Source organism: Erpetoichthys calabaricus, chromosome 12, assembly GCF_900747795.2.
Source record: "Erpetoichthys calabaricus chromosome 12, fErpCal1.3, whole genome shotgun sequence".
NCBI lineage: Eukaryota > Metazoa > Chordata > Cladistia > Polypteriformes > Polypteridae > Erpetoichthys > Erpetoichthys calabaricus.
The window spans coordinates 130,109,793-130,129,345 of record NC_041405.2 but is presented as its reverse complement, the minus strand read 5'-3'; the positions used below and the strand labels follow the sequence as shown (position 1 = coordinate 130,129,345).

At 35.1% G+C, this 19,553-nt stretch overlaps 1 protein-coding gene across 3 annotated transcripts; it reads left to right on the top strand.

Moving 5' to 3' along the window:
- The first annotated feature begins 843 nt into the window (after positions 1-843).
- Positions 844-12,528, top strand: elavl1a (ELAV like RNA binding protein 1a). Of its 3 annotated transcripts, none has more exons than XM_028816187.2 (7): positions 844-989; positions 8,184-8,243; positions 9,491-9,668; positions 9,837-9,940; positions 10,404-10,557; positions 10,708-10,933; positions 11,227-12,528. In XM_028816187.2, the coding sequence occupies exons 2-7, from the start codon at positions 8,208-8,210 to the stop codon at positions 11,549-11,551; spliced, it is 1,023 nt and encodes a 340-aa protein (XP_028672020.1). In that variant the 5' UTR covers positions 844-989; positions 8,184-8,207; the 3' UTR covers positions 11,552-12,528. The 3 variants fall into 3 exon arrangements, with proteins under 3 accessions (XP_028672020.1, XP_028672021.1, XP_051791420.1); XM_028816188.2 differs by having other exon boundaries at positions 848-989; positions 8,025-8,243; XM_051935460.1 differs by lacking the exon at positions 8,184-8,243 and having other exon boundaries at positions 852-989.
- Positions 12,529-19,553: the final 7,025 nt, after the last annotated feature.

Here is a 19,553-nt window from a genome sequence, read left to right as displayed (position 1 = left end):
ATGACAAGTACAAGGTTACAACGAATAGCCAGGTCAGCTGACTACCGGTACCTGTCTTTCCACCTTGCAGGACCTGTGCTATTGCAGAATCATAAAGTGGGCACGGAAATCATCATGACCCCTTACATCCAGGCCACATTGTCTTTAAACTTCCCCGATATGCCAGGCAACACCAAAACAAACAGCTGTAAGATCACTTTCTATTCAGAATCCATTGAGCTCAAATACAGTTAATTTGGCTGTGCTTGTTTTATGCTGGGCACCCAATATCTTGCAATATTGTTACATATAGCTTAATTCAGTAATTATTTCAGTATTCCTTGCAGATTGTATACCTATGTTTACATTCTGTGTGTTGTATTTTTATTAGGTGTGTACTTATCAAATGTGCGTATGTCTGTCATGTAACTCTACTTGGAGATTCACCAGATTTCTTGTATGTGAGCATACCTGGTCAATAAATGCGATTCTGACTCGCACGTCTGGTATTATGGCAGCCATTGCTGTATTCTTAAAAAATTATTTTCTCCTAACTACTAGAAGAAGACTACAAGTCTAGCACGCGCATTAAAAAATATAAGCTTTCATAACGAAACTGTGCATGCTCGAAATTTCCATTTGACCTTTATTTTCCGTTATGTTGAAGTAAGCATCAACATTTTTTCCTGCGAAGTCCTTCTTCACTAACACCATGCGCAGCGTACCCGACATTTTCTGAACAAAATCGTCACTTGTCCTATCGCATTGTTCCGTCAGGGCGGGATTGAATATTGACCAATGGCTTAGACTACGGATATTGAGTGACGGCGTTAGTTTCTAATAGGAGACGGAAAGAGGCGGGTTTACGTCACTTGTCCGTCGCGCCGGATCCTTGCTCCTTTCATTGTATTGCTAGAGGACCCCGCCGATTTGCGCTCCACGGAACCTGAAATTAGCAACAACGTGCAGGTCATCCTATTCGAAAGAGCATCGCTATTGTGGAGAGACAGGTACGTAAGACTTGAAAGGGCACAGTAAGTTGGTAGCGAGTTGGAACTGGTTGGTGTAACGGACGCCATGAGACGCATTGAGGCCTTGCCGGGCAGGCCTATGTGGGCTGAAAGGGCCGTAAGAAGGAGGGTTGAGTTTATATTATGGTGGGTAGTGAATCTCGCAGCGTGCCAACTGTTAATAGATCTAATATTCGTGTACATGGTTTTGAACGAACGTGTGTATTTTTGGTCTTCTGTGTTGTGTACCCATTTTGTAACGCGTGACGTGCGCGGTACCTCCCCCAAGCCTTAACAGCAGGTATATTAATTGATTGTTAATGTTAGAAGAGTAAAATAGTGGTACCCGAAAGCTCAATTGCATTTTCCTGTGCACCATATTTTGTGGGGGGTCCCCAATTAAAACAGGTAACATTAATCCTCTCTTTGGGGATGGTGGGCTCGATTTGCATGATGCAGCCGCTTCGCAGCGAATGGCGGTCAGTTTTTGGCCAGTGGTATTTCAGGAGTCATTTGGTATTGAGGCAGTGCTGTAGACAAACGCGAGTTTACCCGAATCCCACATTATGTAATAGGTGCACAGTGGAGCATTTTACCTAACGGGCAAAGTTTGAATGGTAGGTAGAAGCTATAAGATGGAGGGTCTGCAGGTAACCAAGCACGCGTGTATCTCCCTCCGCCCCTTTACGCAAGCGTACTGTGGCGTGACCCGCCCATTCCTTTTTGAACTTCAAACTTTGTATTCCTAAGGAACTTAAAGCGTGCATCGCGTAGTAGAGGCAGCACACATTTTCCGAATGACCCTTGCCCCGTGATGTATGGTGTGTGTGTGTCATGTATTGAGCCGGGCCTTTTTGTATATTTCACCATTTGAGTATACTATTAGGAGGGATGGCTTGTGCTCTGTAAAATAGTCTTGACGTCTGCTTATAGAATAGGATGGAAGGCTTTCATTATACTTGTACTATACTCCTACTATTCATTATACAACGAAATTTGGTATGATATCTGTCATAAAAGCCGCACTATATGGAAGGAAAAGAAGTCAAATTCATGTATGTACAAAAGGAAAGCATTAAAACACCTAACCATAAATACATTAATTCGGCCTTTGGGGGCTGAATTGAATGTGTATATACTAATAGTTCAAGATTTAAATCATTTCCCAGCATTTGAATTGGGGTGTGATGAAGGTCACATCTCTGGCCAAAAACACAATTTTTCAGTCTGTTTTTTTGGGAGAGGATTTAGCGCCTAGCAAATGGTAGTGGATCAGACTAGCTACCTTCTTCATTTTTTTTAATGTTGACATTGTCCAGAAGCAAGAGGCCCCCGCCTTATGATTTGCTGAGCCTCCCTCACCACACGATGCAGATACGCCAGCTGCATAGCTGCTCAGCAGAAGTACTATGCTTTCATTCAGTGGGTGAGGATGCTCTTCATGGTGTTATGGTAGAAGTTCACCAAGAGTCCTATTTCAGTTTCCTAAGGAAGAAGTCTGTTTTTTTTTTTTTTTGCCAGGTAAGAGATGTTAAGGGACCATGTCAGCTACTTTGTTATGTAAACTCCAAGGTCCTTCATGCTCTGCACATACTCCACTATGTTTCCATAAATGAGGAGAGTGAAGTGGTCCGTCATCTTAATTATTATGAAGTCTATGATGATTTCCTTTGTTTGGTGGCGTGTAGATGGTATACAGCATTTCTCTTCAGTCCTGAGTTAACAGGGCTGTGTTTTAGTTTGATTTTAGGATATGTTTTTTTATGTTTTATGTAGTGTGGCCATATAGAATGTAATGTATTTCATTTACAGAACTCTGATCTTATGGTTAAGACTCAACCTCTTGAAACAAAAACACCTGTTAATATTAACCTATTTTGGAAGGCAAGTTTGAAATACAGTAAAACCTTGATTGTCTGTCAGGGGTCGGAACTGAGGCCGTGACGGATAACAGAACAGCTACTTTAAAAATGATATACAGTAGATTCGTTTAGCAAATAATCATATTTATTTACAAAAAAAAAAAACTATATTAAGAAAATATAATACAGTTTCAACAAAATTAAGTCATATGATATTGTAACGACCAGTGTAATAAGCAAATACAACTCAGAGGTACTGGAGTTTTCTTTGTTTTACTTGAAGTCTTTGTTCTGTAAGATATGGTGCCCTGTCTTATATGCCGTTATCTGGGTTACAGAGCATACCTCCAAAACAATAAACTGATTGGTAGGGAAAGCTTTCTTTTATCTCCTGATTTCTACATTCTTTTTTTTTCTCTATTTTGCAAACAATCCTGCTTATTGTCTCCTGACTCTCTACTCAAAATTTCCATCCACCACACCCTCCTTTTTCTCCTAACTTCTCATGTCCCTCATATCCCAAGAGGCTTGTCCGCCCCTCACAGAACAGAAGCCCTTCACCCAGTCCTATCACATAACACAAAATTCTGCCCTTTCTGCTCCCGTACAGTGCATCACAAGCTGTCTGGATGCCACAATATATTGACAAAACGTAAGAATGTAAAAAGAAAGTTACAATACATAAGAAAATTAACATTAATACAGAATAACAGTACTGTCCGTGGTTTCCATTTTTGACACATTTTCAGTTTTGTCAGCATCACACTTTATATTGTTCACTATTTATTCCTACTCTGTAAATTGAAGCAATACTTTAAGCACTTTCACCATTTTGCAAATGTTTAATAATTTCAATTTTTGTGACAATTCCAACACTACACGCATAGGTTTATTAGCCATAATAATGTATAGTAGATTAATTATAACAAAAGAGAAAAGTTACAAAACGCTATTAAAACTGAAGGCATGTAACTGACACTGTGGTGCTGGGGAACAATACTATGCGTTAGGGAAAGTTGTCCTAATGTGCAAAGTTCGCAGCATACTGCGCGGTAGTAGTACGGCAATAGTTAGCCGCTGGTGTGCACAAAGGTAGTATGTTTTTTTTTTTTTTTTCTTCCCCTGACGGTTAATAGAGACTGCCGGTTAATTGTATGATGGATTATCGAGGTTGTACTGTATTTTGGAACCGTAGTGAATTTGGTGTCCATCGGGGTTCCGCATACAGTTATCAGAGCAGTCTAGACGAGAACAGGCCATTCAGCCATCAAAGCTTGCCATTCCTATGCACTTAATTCTTCTAAAAAAATCAAATCTAGTTTTAAAAGTGCCAAAAGTCCCACTGTCTACCACATTTCTTGGCAGCTTATTCCAAGTGCCTATGGTTCTCTGTGTAAATAAAAAAAAAAAAAAAAAAAACAAATCTTACTAATATTTACCCTTGCCAAGTTTTTGTGTCCCCATGTTCTTGATGAACTCATTTTAAAGTAACACCTTGATCCACTGGACTTATTCCCTTCATAATTTAAACACTTTAATTATGTCTCCTCTTAATCTTCTCTTGCTTAAACTGAAAATTATCAGCTCTTTCTATCTTTCTTTATAATTGCTCCTCTGTAACCCTGGAAACAGACTAGTCGCTCTACTGGACTTTTTCCTAGCGCTGCTAAGTCTGTTTTGTACCATGGAGAACAAAACTGTACACAGTACTCCAGATGAGGCCTTTCCTATGTGTTATAAAACTTGAGCATAACCACCTTGGACTTGTACTCTGCACATCATGCTGTATAACCTAACATTCTGTTAGCCTTCTTAATGGCTTCTAAACACTGTCTGGAAGTTGATAGTGTACAGTCCTTCTCATAAGGTGTGTTTTCAATATAGAAGTGTGCTTCTTAAGTCATTAGCTTAAGTTGCATGATCATATGAACAATTATTATTAAACAAACACATTACATTTTATTTATGTTTCATATTTACACATATACATTTATTTATATAGCCAGTTTCTCAAGCTCTAAATGCATTATCAACTGTGTATAGGTTTTCTATAACATTATTATTTAAATGAGGAACGTTTCCTGGTGTTTCACAGGAGTGGTACTAATTGGGTGAAAGTCCCACCATCTACTCAAATAATACATGCCTTTCCATGGCTATGGCACCCATGGACTTGCTATATGCCAGCCTCCCATTTTTTTAAATTTTGCATCATGTCTGAGAATGTAATAGTTGTTTTAATAAAAGTATAAGTATTGCAGATCACACTTACGTTAACTTCACTCACGTTTTAAGAACTGAATATTGTTCTAGTTGTAACCATTATTGGTTGCATGAATTTTGAGACTTCTTGTTTTGTTTTTACATTTGACACTATGGGTTTCTTGCATATCAAAGACTGAGGTGAATTTGATGGTATTTTGAGCACCTTGGCATTTGATTCACTTTGTAGTAATAATTATCCTGGTACCATTTGTAAAACCTATTTTAGTACAGGGCATCCTTTAGCTACTTTCAAACAGTATAGTTTTCTCAGTGAGAAGACATTACACCTAGATGTGCAACTAGATGGAGAGCCATAGATTGAGTACCTCTGCGGAATATGCATGGTGTCCCTGTGGTTGGGTGTTTTTTTTTGGTTACTGTGATATTCACGTTAAATATTCACTAAGATATTCGAGTTAGACTTATCAGCAGTTGTAAATTTGCTTGATACAAGTGAATGTGAGTATGTACCTGATTGTGTTCCATCTCAGAATGGCTTAGTGGTAACATGTTAACAGGTAAATGACTGAAATAGGATATAACTAGAATAATTTGAGCCAATGGATGTGAAGTGTGTGTGTATAATCTAAGGACTTTACCACTAAATTGCAAGCTCAGTAGCAGTTGTAAACAAGTTTTGGATATCTGGTAAATTGCATCTTACAATTTACAGTGTTGTCATGTCATAGTTTGGTTCACAGGGTATTACTGTCTTGGGTTCTGCTTAAATAGAGCCATCAGATGCACAGGTCATTCATGCACATATAAAAACCTTTATTCATTATGCTCCAGTGTTCATGAGGCTGAACCAAATAAATATGAGACTGGGTGTTTACTAGAATGTTTCAGAATTGTCTAAAGCAATCTGTGGCATTCACTTTAAATTTCAAATAAAGACTTGGTAAGCAACTGTGCGTGATGTCTCTTAAAATGTACCTTTTGTTGTTGCCAGTAGGTAGGCATTGACTTTCAGAAGGGGCTTGCTACAAGCCTGTAATTTGATTTCTTAAATAGAGTTCAAGTCCTCTTTCATTAAGAAGTATACTGCTTTGCAGCTAACTTGATTGTTTCATTAAAAAGTTGCAGTGACCTTTTGTCTTGCACTGTTAACTGAAGAATGTCTGGAATTTAGACAGTCACTGAAATAAGTGAGAACTATTCTTCATTAGCGCATAGGAAAGATATTTCCAAGAGAAATGTGTGCCTTTTGCGTTGGGCACCTGAGAGAAGATTGGTTTTGATACCCCAAAGCAATATTTACATTTCTTGCTTGTGTCAAAAGATACACACAGTAAACCTGAGGTAATAACTTTTCCATCTTTGGAAACCCTGTAAAGATAAAAACTCATCTTGCCTGCTATACAGGTACACTACATTCAAAACATTGGTTTCAATAAAAATTAATTGAGTGGTATCAATTTGATTTATGCTTCTGTATTAAAAAATGAAGTGAATCTTTTTTTGGAAATAACAAAATATCAATATAACTTTGTTTAAGCTTACTAATGTCCTTTCTTGAAGACTTAATAGTAAAAGGTAATTACTTTGTTCCACTTATTAACAGTATGAAAGAATGATGTCCTAGCAAGACATATGGTATATACAGTATAACCTGGTAAACATTTTATTTAAAGTTTATTGTTGTCATTCAAAACACAGTCAGTGATGCATGATATATCTTGGTTATTTAAGAAAACATATTTTGGGGAAGAGAAATAAACATTAAAAATCTGAGATGCTGTAGGTATTAAACATTTTGAGGTTTCAGGATGGCACCTAGAAAGATATGACAGAAGGTATGAATTTTTCTCTAGACCTTATGTCAGCAGAGGTACATCTGTGCCTTCAGTTTCAACACAGCTTTTAAGTTACTAAAAAGCTTCAAGTAATTTGAACCAGAAGTGATCAGTTGTAGGTAGTTTGTATAGTAAAGCATCAGTGAAGCACCCATACTTCGTCAGTTGAAATTAGTTCTTCACACACCTTTAAGAAACAGTGAAGGGTGGGGTAGTAAAATAGCAGAGATCCACTCAACACATTTTTTATATATTTATATAGTTTTTAACTTTCACCATATGCAATAAATTGATTAATCATGTCAGTTTGTCCCACTGAATTTTCCAGTGCAATCCACATTCTTTCCCTTTTTCAGTTTCTCATCCATGAGTGTATGTTTTGAATATGTTTGATTTAAATACATTTAAGTTTGTTTAGTCATTACTAATGGTGCAAGTGATGAACTTGTCCACTACTTTGCACAAGCCAATTTTCTTTAAACCAGCTTTGGTGTCCATGCCTGAGTTTATGGGATTCTTCCTGGAAAGTGTTCACATGCATATTAGTCTAAATTAGTAACATAATATGTATATGTAAAAAAAAAAAAAAAAAAAAAAGTATTATTAGTGACTGAGATGTAACACAAGCATAGATAATCTGGTTTTCCATTCATTATCTCTGCAGCATTTAGTAGGATAATTTCAATTTGGAGGTCCAAAGTAATTCAAAGCCTTGTATGTTTACTTCCTGTAATACTGTACTATTTGAGCTCTGTCATAGACATTGAATATTTTCATGTAGAATTTGAGCTTTTTGGTTTACTGTGTTTTTCTTTCATTCCATTTATATTTTTAATATTCAGTGAAGTTTATGTGCAGAATATTTTTCTGTTCTCATTTTTTCATTCAGTAGTTACATGTAGAAAAAAAAAGACTGAGTTTTAGTTTTTGTATTTAGCTCGCAAGTGCTTTGCTTGGAATGTCCGATTCTGTGTGAGCATGTTATACTTGGTGTTTGTTTTTGGAGATACTCATTGGCAGCAATGGCACACAGAACCAAAGTGAGGTGTTAAAAATACACGCTGAAGAGGCAAGCAGGCCTGATGGCTGATGTATTTTTGTTCTCTCCACAGGTATTTCCTGAAGAAGGCCGAACATCTTGTTTCTCTCTTTTTCTTTTTTCTTTTTTTTTTTTTTTTAAGACCATTTCTTTATATCCCTGCCCTTTAATTTTTATTTTTTTTTCTTCAGCGTGTATTTTTATTACCTTATTTTGTTTTTGATACCTTCAGATTCTGCATCTGTGAAGTGTCTACATGGCAGTCAGAAGGGGCCACATTAGATACTTAAAAGTGAGTAGAAGCTTTGCGTGTCTTAATGTGTTGGTACCCTGAAGCATTATTATATCTGACTTGTTCATTGAAGGCATTTTATTTAACTAGGGAACATCTTACTGCAAATGTTTTTCTTAACTTTTATTTTATTTTTTTTGTTGCTGGATATCAGAAAAATGTATATCACTATAATGTATTATGCTTTATCAAAACTCATGCAGCAGGTTGTAATGTACAAGCATGAAGTAATGGCACTGTTAAACTTAATTTAAGCCAACTTAATGATGAATCTTGGCAGAGTTTTTGTTTGATTCACTGCCATGTTATATAAAAAAAGAATTTGCGTTAACAAATATATAGCTACTTAGTTGTATGTGTTTGTTAGGATGTTAAACTGCAAAATATAAGGCTTAAATGTCATATTCATTGAAAATATATAAAGTGTTTAACCAGCTACAAAGTGGTAAAGGACTGATCAAGCTGACTGGCTCTTTAAAAGAAATTTGTGTTTCACACTCCTACATAATTTTGATATGGGTGCCTTTAACAAATAATTTACAGTAAAGATGTACACCTGTTTTTAACTTTTTGGATTATTTTTAAAAAGTTAAAGAAGTGAATAAGAACCCGTTGTGTTTTTGGGGTGCATGTTTAGCTTTAACATTTGTTAGTGGTCACCAATAAGCTAAAGTTCTTCAAAGCTTTATCCTCAGCTTGCCTTTAGATTTTTTTAAAGCACCTATAGTGTAGTATAGAATTAAATATATGATGCTATATAGTCGCATTCTACAATACCAAATGTTAGTTTGGCTAGAAATATCTTTGGTTGGTGATTGTGTTTGCTAATTGAATTAGATTACATTAAGTATGTTTTTATTACAATGTTGTCAAGATCAAACACTTCAGCTAGCATTTGATATCTGTAGGTTTTGTAGTATAAATACTAATTATGTGATCCAGATGCACTACCGTGTAAGGAAATATGAATCCAGATTGGTTTAACATGGCAGCATGTACCCCATCTAATGATAATACAGAATGACTGAATCTGTAGATTTGTCTCCTGATCCTTTACAAACTTTTGTTGCATGGTAATATTTGCAGGCTGTAGCATGTATGCTTTTGTGTTTTTATTTACCAGTCCTTTTCTTCTCTTATACTCTAGGACTTCTGTGCATAATATTTATTCTCTTGCTTTGGCAAAATCCTATTTGTTTTGCATTGTGCTTGATTTATTCAATGCTTCCTCAACGTTGTCTCTGCAGGAGGTGTATGACATGTCTAACGGTTATGAGGATCACATGGCTGATGAGGCGAAGGACAGCAAAACAAACCTTATTGTGAATTACTTGCCACAGAACATGACCCAGGATGAGTTGCGAAGTCTTTTCAGCAGTATTGGGGAAGTGGAATCTGCAAAACTCATCCGGGATAAAGTGGCAGGTAGGATGGAGTAGCAGCGTGATTTACTTAAATTTTGTTTTTTTATTTTGTCATTTGGTTGTTTACTTTTCCTGTTTTTTGTTTTTGTTTTTTGTTTTTGTTTTTTTATTTTTATTTTATTTTGTTTTTGTTTTTGTTTTGTTTTTTTTCCCTTTATCCCACCGGAAGGTCACAGCTTGGGGTATGGGTTTGTAAACTATGTAAACCCTGGGGATGCAGAGAGGGCCATCAATACACTCAACGGGCTGAGGCTACAGTCGAAAACTATCAAGGTAAGATGGTGTTGGAGAGAGCACCTGGCAAGGAGCCTTTAAGTATTTGTGTGCATGAGGGTTTGGAAGAATGTGTTCAAATGATCCAGCACTAAGCTATATTTTTCACTTCATAGTACAGATGATTACCGAATGTCTGCCAATGGGATTCTGATTATCCCTTTTATTTTATTTTTTTTTCTTCTTTTGGTTTAAAATACATTTACCATGCTGAAGGAAAATTTTCAACTTGAATTGTTATGGTGAAGAGAGCTATGGTAGAAACATGGATACTTATAACAGATATGTTAGTTGATTAATGTAATTGACATCAGTCACTTAAATGTTTGTGCAGCTTATTTTCTGTCTTTGGTATTTCCTACAGTGATTGTATTATTTTTCGCAAATGATCTTAACTTCACATTGTAATGATAGGGGAAGAAAAGTCAATGATGTTTACTCTTTTTTCATTTGTAATTGCCAGGTCTCCTATGCTCGTCCCAGCTCTGAAACCATCAAGGATGCCAACCTTTACATCAGTGGGCTTCCCAAGACCATGACACAGAAAGATGTGGAAGACATGTTCTTGCGATATGGCCGTATCATCAACTCCCGTGTCCTTGTTGACCAGGCCTCAGGTACTCTGAGTAGAGCACAGTGTTATCCTGAATAATACTACTAATATTTTTGGAACGCATGCAGTTTAACAGTACTTAGGTGACTAATTGTGTGCATTTCAGTTAACATCTGGCCTCTCTTATTTGATTTTTTTTTTTTTTTTTTAACAGGTTTGTCTAGAGGGGTTGCTTTTATTCGTTTTGACAAAAGGGCAGAAGCAGAAGATGCCATTAAAGACTTAAATGGTCAGAAACCCCCTGGAGCGACAGAGCCCATCACAGTCAAGTTTGCTGCCAATCCCAACCAAACCAAGAACACTGCACTCCTTTCTCAGTTGTATCATTCACAGTCACGCCGTTTTGGAGGGCCGGTACACCATCAGGCTCAGAGATTTAGGTGGGCGGCACGGTGGAAACTTCTGTGAAGTATTTCATCCAGACATATTGCATAATGCTTATTTTGCACTGTCTTTCATCTGTCGCTAGTACTTACTGTGTTATAAGACTTTAACTGAAAACAGTTGCAGCTATTGTGTGATTTAGAGGTAGTGTGCTAGTGATCCTTCTTCTATCGGCAACCCCTGTACACTTGCCATTAAAACTGCATTAGTAAAAGTAACTCAGACTACTTAAGTGAATGTGTGTGTATAACAAATAATGAGTTATTGTTGCTTTTGTACTGCTGCCTAGGTTCTCTCCCATGAGTGTTGATCACATGAGTGGCCTCTCCGGAGTCAGCATTCCTGGAAACTCCACATCAGGCTGGTGCATCTTTATCTACAACCTGGGCCAGGATGCAGATGAGGGCATTCTTTGGCAAATGTTTGGTCCCTTCGGTGCCGTTACCAATGTCAAAGTGATCCGCGACTTCAATACAAACAAATGCAAAGGGTTTGGTTTTGTGACCATGACAAACTATGAGGAAGCTGCTATGGCAATTGCCAGTCTCAATGGTTATCGCCTTGGGGACAAAATTCTGCAAGTCTCGTTCAAGACCACCAAGTCACACAAGTAAAACCACTTTGCTTTTACTTGTGTATTTTCTACGAAAGAGGAAAAAAAACAACAAAAATTAAGTTACACCATTAAAGGCTTTTTTTTTTTTTTGTTTTGTTTAGTGTAATATCCATTTAGCGCCAATTTTCAGAAGTGTTCTCTTTGTCTATAGGAAAGTGTAGCAGTTTTTTTTTTTTTTTTTCGTTTATTTTCTGTTTTTGGTTTCCTCCCCATCCCCCTTTTTTCACTTAATGGGATGCAATGAACTGAGCATAGTTCCCCACTTGGTGTGTTAAGTCAGAAGAAACAGTACATTCAAAATTGCTGCTTGATCGTCTGAATTTCATAATCTTTGGCCTAAACATTTGTCCCTTTTGCCTTTGGTGGTTCAGTTCTTTGCTTGCAGCTATCTTTTTCGTGTAGCGCAATCCCATCATATCCTAAATAACCATCAAAGAAAGTAAATGAGTACATTCAGGCCAATATCCTAAATTGTATGTATTTCAAAGCATGTTTGTTTTATTTGGTGTTGTGTCTCTCACATGGATATATAGATGTATTTTAAATTGAACACTTTTTTTTAGAATTTTTTTTTTGTGCTGAAAATTAATCTTCTCTAAAATGGCCTTACATGAACTCAAGTTCTTGTGTAGTGGTGAAGCAGTTATTGTAAAATGAATAATAACTTACCCGGTCAAGGAAAGGGACGGGGATTGTTTGTATATGGAACTGGTTGGGTCTTGGTGGGGGAAAATGTTGGGTTTACTTACTTTAATTTTACTACAGTTAAAGCAAGTATAAGTAAAGTTATGTAAGGTGGTTTTTTTTTTTTGTTTTTTTTTTTGTTTTTTTTTATTCATTTCTCATCATGTGTTTTAATTGGATCCCAGTATACCTAAGCTCTCATTAATCTTTATATTGGAAAATAACTTTCATATTTGAATTGTATTTATTAAAAAAAAAAAAAACAAAAAAAAAAACATATATACCAGGAAAGCCAGCATTGTAGTTAAACATATAGAATCAACCGCCATGCTATTCTTTAGAAAGGACCAAAATATTTAAATGCATAGTGGGCTATTTATGTTTCATTTCTCCCCCACCACCAAAAATACACTGTGGTATTGTTTCTTGCTAAATTTAAAAGCTGGCCGCTCATTTCAACATATATTTCTTTTTGCATCCCTCTAGATTTTTTTTTTTGGTTGCACTTCTGCTTTTTTTTCCCCCCTTACAGTTTTTTTTTTTTTCTCCAGAGTAGCTAAACCATTGTATGTTAAGGTTTTATTTCCATGCAGTGTAGTTTTAATATTACAGATCTTTAAGTTAAAAGAAAAGCCAACACTGGGGGTGGGGGGGGGGGGGGGGGGGGTGGGGGGAGACTGCATTGAGAAGTGCTATGTTAATTTTTGTTTTCTTTGCCCTTTTTTTTGTGTTTTCCTTTTTGTTTGTTTTTGCATTTATGATCATTAAATTTGATTTTGTTTTGCTGAATATTTTGTTTTGGTTTTTTGTTTTGTTTTGTTTATTTTATTTTATTTTTTTAATTTCTTTTACATTTTTATTGTTTTTTTCCAAGGATAGTGTTAGAGGATGGCACACCTACCTGTATGCTGTCTTTTGAAGGAAATTAGAGATTGTAAAATTGCCTGGCAGGTTAACAAATCTAGCAGTGTACAATATGGGTGGTGTAATTTTAGATGGTGGCCAGAATAATTTTCTTTTCACTCCATTTTCTACAGTCACGCTGCAAATTTCATTACTGATATGTCAGAGGTGGGTGTGATGATGGGGTTAGGTATGCCTCCATACACTAGACTGTTGAATTGATATTTTGTTTTAATTATTAAAACTCTGTACTGTACATTTTAAAAATGTTTTGTGGGGGAAGGGAATTTTGGTTGGATTAGACCTTGTTAACTACCATTACATTTCTGTGATTGTTTTTAAGTTTCTTGAAATTGAAAATGTTAGTTTTTTTTTCCATTTTGTGTGTGTGTGTGATTTTTTTTTCTGTTTCTCTGTATGTGTGAGAGAATGTAAAGGTTCCTTACTAATGGAGTTTTGCACATTATTAGGCTTTTGGACAGTACATTTGAGATGAATGTATGTGTGCTTATGAGTTTACCACTTTGTTTTACAGAAATTACACTGGGCCATTACTGTATGTTTTTTGTCAAGGTTTTTATCTAAAGGTGTATTTCACTCTGATAGGTTTTTTTTTTCTTTCCCTTAAAATTTAGTATTTTTTTACAATGATTTTATTCTTTTAAATGAACTAGTCCAGTGCCATTAAAATATAACACAACTTCTCTCTTCCTGCCCTCTCCAATATTAAATTGCATTTATGGGGTGGGGTGGGGGGTGGGGTGGTTTATTATGGCTAGCTATTTATTTGCATGTGTTAGCTATTTATAAACCACTACATAACATACAAAAATGAGTATTTTAAGTACATTTTATTTTTTTCAATATGTACTTTATACTATTTAAATATTCTATATAGAGCTCAATTTTATATGTAATAGTTGTACAGTTCTATACAACTATTTCTAGGTTTTTATATATGTAACAAAGGTGAAGTACTTATTCTTAAGGTTTATATGTTTTTCTGCATATTTATGTGTATGTGTCTAAACTATATGCCGCTACCTGGAAAACCTGCAACATATGAAGTGTGAACAGGAGCGTCATGAACTGCTGGTCAGTTATTTTTGTTTGTGCAGCTTTTTTCACCCTGCAAGTATTAAGTAATTATAATAATGCTTTAAATCTGGGGAGAGCCACTCACCTTAATAACATGGTAATGCCATGCTGATTTACAAAAATGCTCTTCCAAATGGGAAATGTACTTTTTTCATTCTTATTATGTACTGCAGTTTCAGTGTGCAAGGTTTGTCTTGTAGTCACTCCCCAAAACAGATGATCTACTTATTGTTGAAGTTTACATAAAATATTGAGGGATAGTCAATTTTTTACATGCAGCAAGAAATGATGGGATGACAGATTTAAAGTTTTCTGTTGTGGATTAATAGTAAACTTGTTTTCAAATTAAGTATTTTGGATCTCACCATAGTTTGATGATCTTGCATAGTGAATATCATACGGCAGCTAGTATTTGTGAATAGGAGTTCAGCAGATAGGAATTGCGTTCAAACCCATTCAAATTGGCTTTTTTATTTTAGTTTGCATTAAAAGCTATTTCCAAGTAAATTATGATTTTTTTTTTCATTTGGCTTAGTCTTGAACAAATGGTTATTTGAAGTGTTTTTGTGTTTTTTTTTTTTTTTTTTTCCTGGCTAGAGAATTGGACAAATGGTTGTATATACTTCAATGCAGTCTAAATAATGATTGAACTAACATGGTAAATGTACTGACCCTACAATAAGATTTGTTATCTTCATATTTACTTTTTTTCTTGCCCTTATACCAGCATATTCAATTTTGTAGAGTTACCTTTTTTTTATTTTTTTTTTACCTTTTTTTTTTTTTTTTTTTTTAAGGAACTCAATCATTTGTCAGAGCCAATTCATTTTAATTTTTCACATAGCTCCATAGTATTTACTCTGCCCATCTCTTCAAAACATAAGAGATGTGCAACTAATTTTAAGGGTTGTGATGGTGGCTTTGATTTGCTGACCTGGACTATTGGAGTCTTTATTGTGTTTAAATGATTAATCACACTGCTGCTCTGCTTGATTCCCAATGGGAAGGAATGCACTTGGAGGGTGTGTGTGATAACTGATGTTTAAATGTTGAACTGTTTTTTTTTTTTGTTGTTGTTGTTGGTTTTTTTTTTTTTTTTGAGCCTTAATTTATTAAAGAAATTAAGACCTTCAGGAGTTTGGCAGTGCATCACTGGCTTTCTTATTATGAACAAGAAGGCTTTTTATTTATTTATTTATTTTTTTCATTTTACCCATATTGTATATGGTTATACATTTTTTTTTTTTTTTTTTTGGTAATTTTTTAGTTTTAGTGTATTTTTCTGACTTTTGTTGGTTTGTTTGAAATAAATTCTTATTTTGAGGTATATTTATGTTCATCTGTACTGTCTCAACATTGATTATTTATATTTATATATATTTTTAAAATAAAAGTCACACTTTTTTTTACGCCAAAGGAATAAAGATGAACATTTTCTGATTTCTTGGTCAGAACACATTATTGTGCAAAAGGTGGTTGGCCTTTTTGTGTTATGTTCATATTTCCCGTGTTGTATTCTTTAGTCCCAGTGTGTGTGGGTTTTTCTTTTTCTTTTTTCCTTTTTTTTCTTTTTTTCTTTTTGTTTAAACAAGTGCCAACATACCACAGGAAAATTAAAATTACCTGGTCTGTATCAGTGGTTTGCACTTTTGGCCTTGGGAGATCACATTGGCTGCAGGTTTTCTGTTTCCAGAAATATGTGCTCAGGCACCTACCTTGACTGAAAATATTTGTAAGTTATTTTGATGTGTATCAATACAGAAACTCTGAAGAGTATTTATTAATACATTTCAGGAAATAGAATAATTGTTTATTTTGCAGTTTTTCCTCATTTATTTTAAAAGTTTTATTAAGCTGTTTTTGCTAATGATTAAACATGTTGAAATATCACTAAGAGCTGCATAGTTTTATTAATTTAAATTGTGAGTATTGGGAGATAATGTATTGCCTCTAACTAAACTCCATGCTTTATTGGCTAGATATTTTCTGGTCATCTTCTATAGACAGCCAGTACATTGTGCAATTTATTTATTAAAATGTGGAAAAAGTAGATTTTTCTTTTAATTCACTTTGATGGGTAGATGTTATTTCCTTTAATTTCACTCCATTTCAATTAACAGAACATTCATATGTGCTGTCAAGAGCAAATGCTCAGAAGAGTAATTTTTTTTTATTTGATCATTAGCAAGCAACAGCTTCAGACATTACCATATGAAACCACAATTGCAGATATTTGCCGAAATCCCTCCTAAAAGCTAAACAAATCAAAAGTGTGTTTGTGTAACATGGAAATCCATTTAAACATGTAATTTTCCTAAAAACCTAGAGTAAATTTGTATTCCTGCTAAAGGCTAATTTAGCCCCTGTGACTATAGGTTTTATTTTAGAATCCAGTGACCAAAGCTGCATTTAATTTGTCCCATGCAGTTTGAAGGTGCTGCTCACATTGTTTTAAAATAGAAATGATGTTTTTAAAGATAATTTTTTTTTCTTTCTGGATTAGATTAATATTGCTGACCTTTTTCACTTTATTTTCAAAGTATTATTTAAACCTGTTGTTTATGATGAAAGATGCATGAAATACAACAGCATGAGTTTGTCCTCTGTCTTCTAAATCTTAACGGGAATGAGGATCAGCTAAATGAGGCCAACACCTCAATGAAGAAGGATAATAAACTTGTACTAAAGCGTTTGATAATGCGAGCATTAATCTGACATTGCATGGAACTTCTGGCTTCATAAACTAATTGCAAAAACAAGGCTTATAAACTTATGATTATACAAGCTATCATCTTACTAAATGTTGTTTAACACTAAAACATTAAGACTCAGTAGCTCTCCCAGACCAGGACTGAGAAACACTGGCATGAAGGTGACTAATGCGACTCTTTATTTGTTGGCTTCATGTAACTGAGATGTAGTTTGTTCCTCATGATACATTCGGCAAGTATGAAGAAGTAGAGGAGAGGTGGGCAGAATTTGTTCTGAACATATGAGTTATTCAGAACTACTGCCTTTCTGTCAAATTTTCATTTAGGTTGGTATGAGTTACTTTTAAAGTTTACCAATTAAATATATTTAGACTTCAGTTTGGTATGTCCACAGTGAGAGACTAGAAGTATTGTAGCTCTGTCTGTTGTGGGTTTTATAGTCCTAGCGTTGTGGTTCATAGGTACGCTGACGTAAAATGAGATTGTGAATGTTGTGGTCCTGTGTAGTGGTTGTCCGTTTAATTTCAAAATATGCATTTTATTATAAATGTGTAATTTGTCATTATATAAAATTCTATCACTATTGTTGTATAGCACATATTGAGAAAATGTTAGTAAAATGTTAACATTTTTCATATGTCTCTGCACATTTCCCTTTTTTTTTTAAATATATGCACAGAACAGAAAATAAAGAGGGCATACTTCTATTAAAACTAATATTCAACCAACTACTATTATGGAAAGTTTCAACAAAACCAAATAGTAAAGTATTGAAATTATCTCCTTTGGCTTTGTGATTAATAAAGTTATTCTTATGGGGCCACACAAGTTAAATACCTGCACAAAACAAAATAAGAGTAATAGTCATAGGAGTTATTCTGCTGAAATAAGACCCTTGTGAAATGGTGTGGCTCCCTGTTGTACTTGCTTGCATTGAACCATTTTGAATAATAGTTTTGCTGCTCTTTTTGAAATTAGATTTTAGTGCCGTTTTGAAGCTAAATCATGAGTTGGATAAGGATTGTAAATTGTGTTTTAGGTTATTGGTTGTGTACAAGAATGTTTGGATCAGTTTTGCAACTTTGACTCTGGTGAATCTCTGCCTTTGCACTGGAGGTCTAAGAGGTCTCTCTCTTTCTCTATCCATCTGTCGGTGTCTGTATATGAGGCAAACAACATTCCATACAATCAAGTCAAACATAAACCAAAAGTCAACCCCCATCCAAGAGAAAGAGAGGAGAGCCAACAACCAGAGCAAATCTTTTAAAGCAGCAACGAAGAAAGTATCATTTTTCCCTGACATAGATGCTTATTCTAAAATATTATGGATCCTACCATATTTATAAAAAAAGTTTTGAACATATGAGAATTAAGATTTTTTTCCCTATTTCGCATAGTATAGTACATCAGTTACCCAATGACTTAAAAGTGGGTGGGTTTCTTCCAGTTGAGCAAGATAAGTCTATGTGTTAGGAGTCAGTTAAAGGTAATTACAGTTTGTTTGTCCTTCTCCACTTTAAGCCTATTTGGTTATCCTCCAAACACGGCTGTTATTGTGTTAGGAGTGTTTGTGATACAAAAGGCTGTCTGAGAGGCATTCAAAGATGTTTGTCCAAAATTGTTAATTTGGTGCACACCCAGAACATGTGGCCCAGAGAGGTAGATTGCAATATTCACAGGGTGAATCTTACCCTGGATCCATTTTGGACAATTTTTAAAAGAGATAAATGTGCTCAATTAAAGATTTTAAGTTGAATGAGTGCTTTGCACATGTGGAGTTAGTGTATTCTGTACATGGCTGCCTTCCACTCATTTTCTGAGATATTAAGTGAAGTCTTTTTTTCTCCACCCTACCCTGGCATCTTTGAAAGGAACAAGCTGTGAAATGTTTTCATATATTATAGAGATGCTATATGAGTCTTCAAGACTGATCAATATTTCTTCTGAAATAGAAATAGGTGAACAATGAGGGAAATTGAGCAGGTTCTGTTTAGCAAACCTAATTTGAAAATTAGTGGAAACGTTGTGTTGATGAGAAGTTACATTTGTAGCGTAATTGTTCGTAGGATGCAAACACATTATCTACAATTCTCTTTCTGGACATTTTCCAAACATTAAATACTATGTAGGTTTGAGAGGGTAGAAAGATGTGGTTGTCATATAGAGGTGCCACAAATAAAAGCTTCTCTGTCCTAAAGTGCTTCCTACATTGATTTGGTTCCATATTCTGAGCGAGTGAAGGGCAATTGGAGCATTAGTGTATTGACGATAATTTGCATTTGTCAGGGCACAAAGCAGGGAATATAAAGAAGACTGCAAGATTTTATTTCTGTCGCAGACTACGCTTGTGTATATTTATTGGCTTGTGCCAATTTCCAGGTCTTTATGGTTTGTATGTTTAGATAGATACTTTATTACTTCCCAAGAGGAAATTCACATCCCATCCAGTAAGAAAGTCGTTCTGCTTTAGGTTGTTTTAGAGTTGCTCTTTGGATGTGTAGATGTTTTGAATTTCAAATAGATGAGTTTTTGATTGAAACTAATTTCTTAAAAAATGATTTGTTAATGTATTTGGGCATGCTTTATAGAACAATGGAAAAAGAA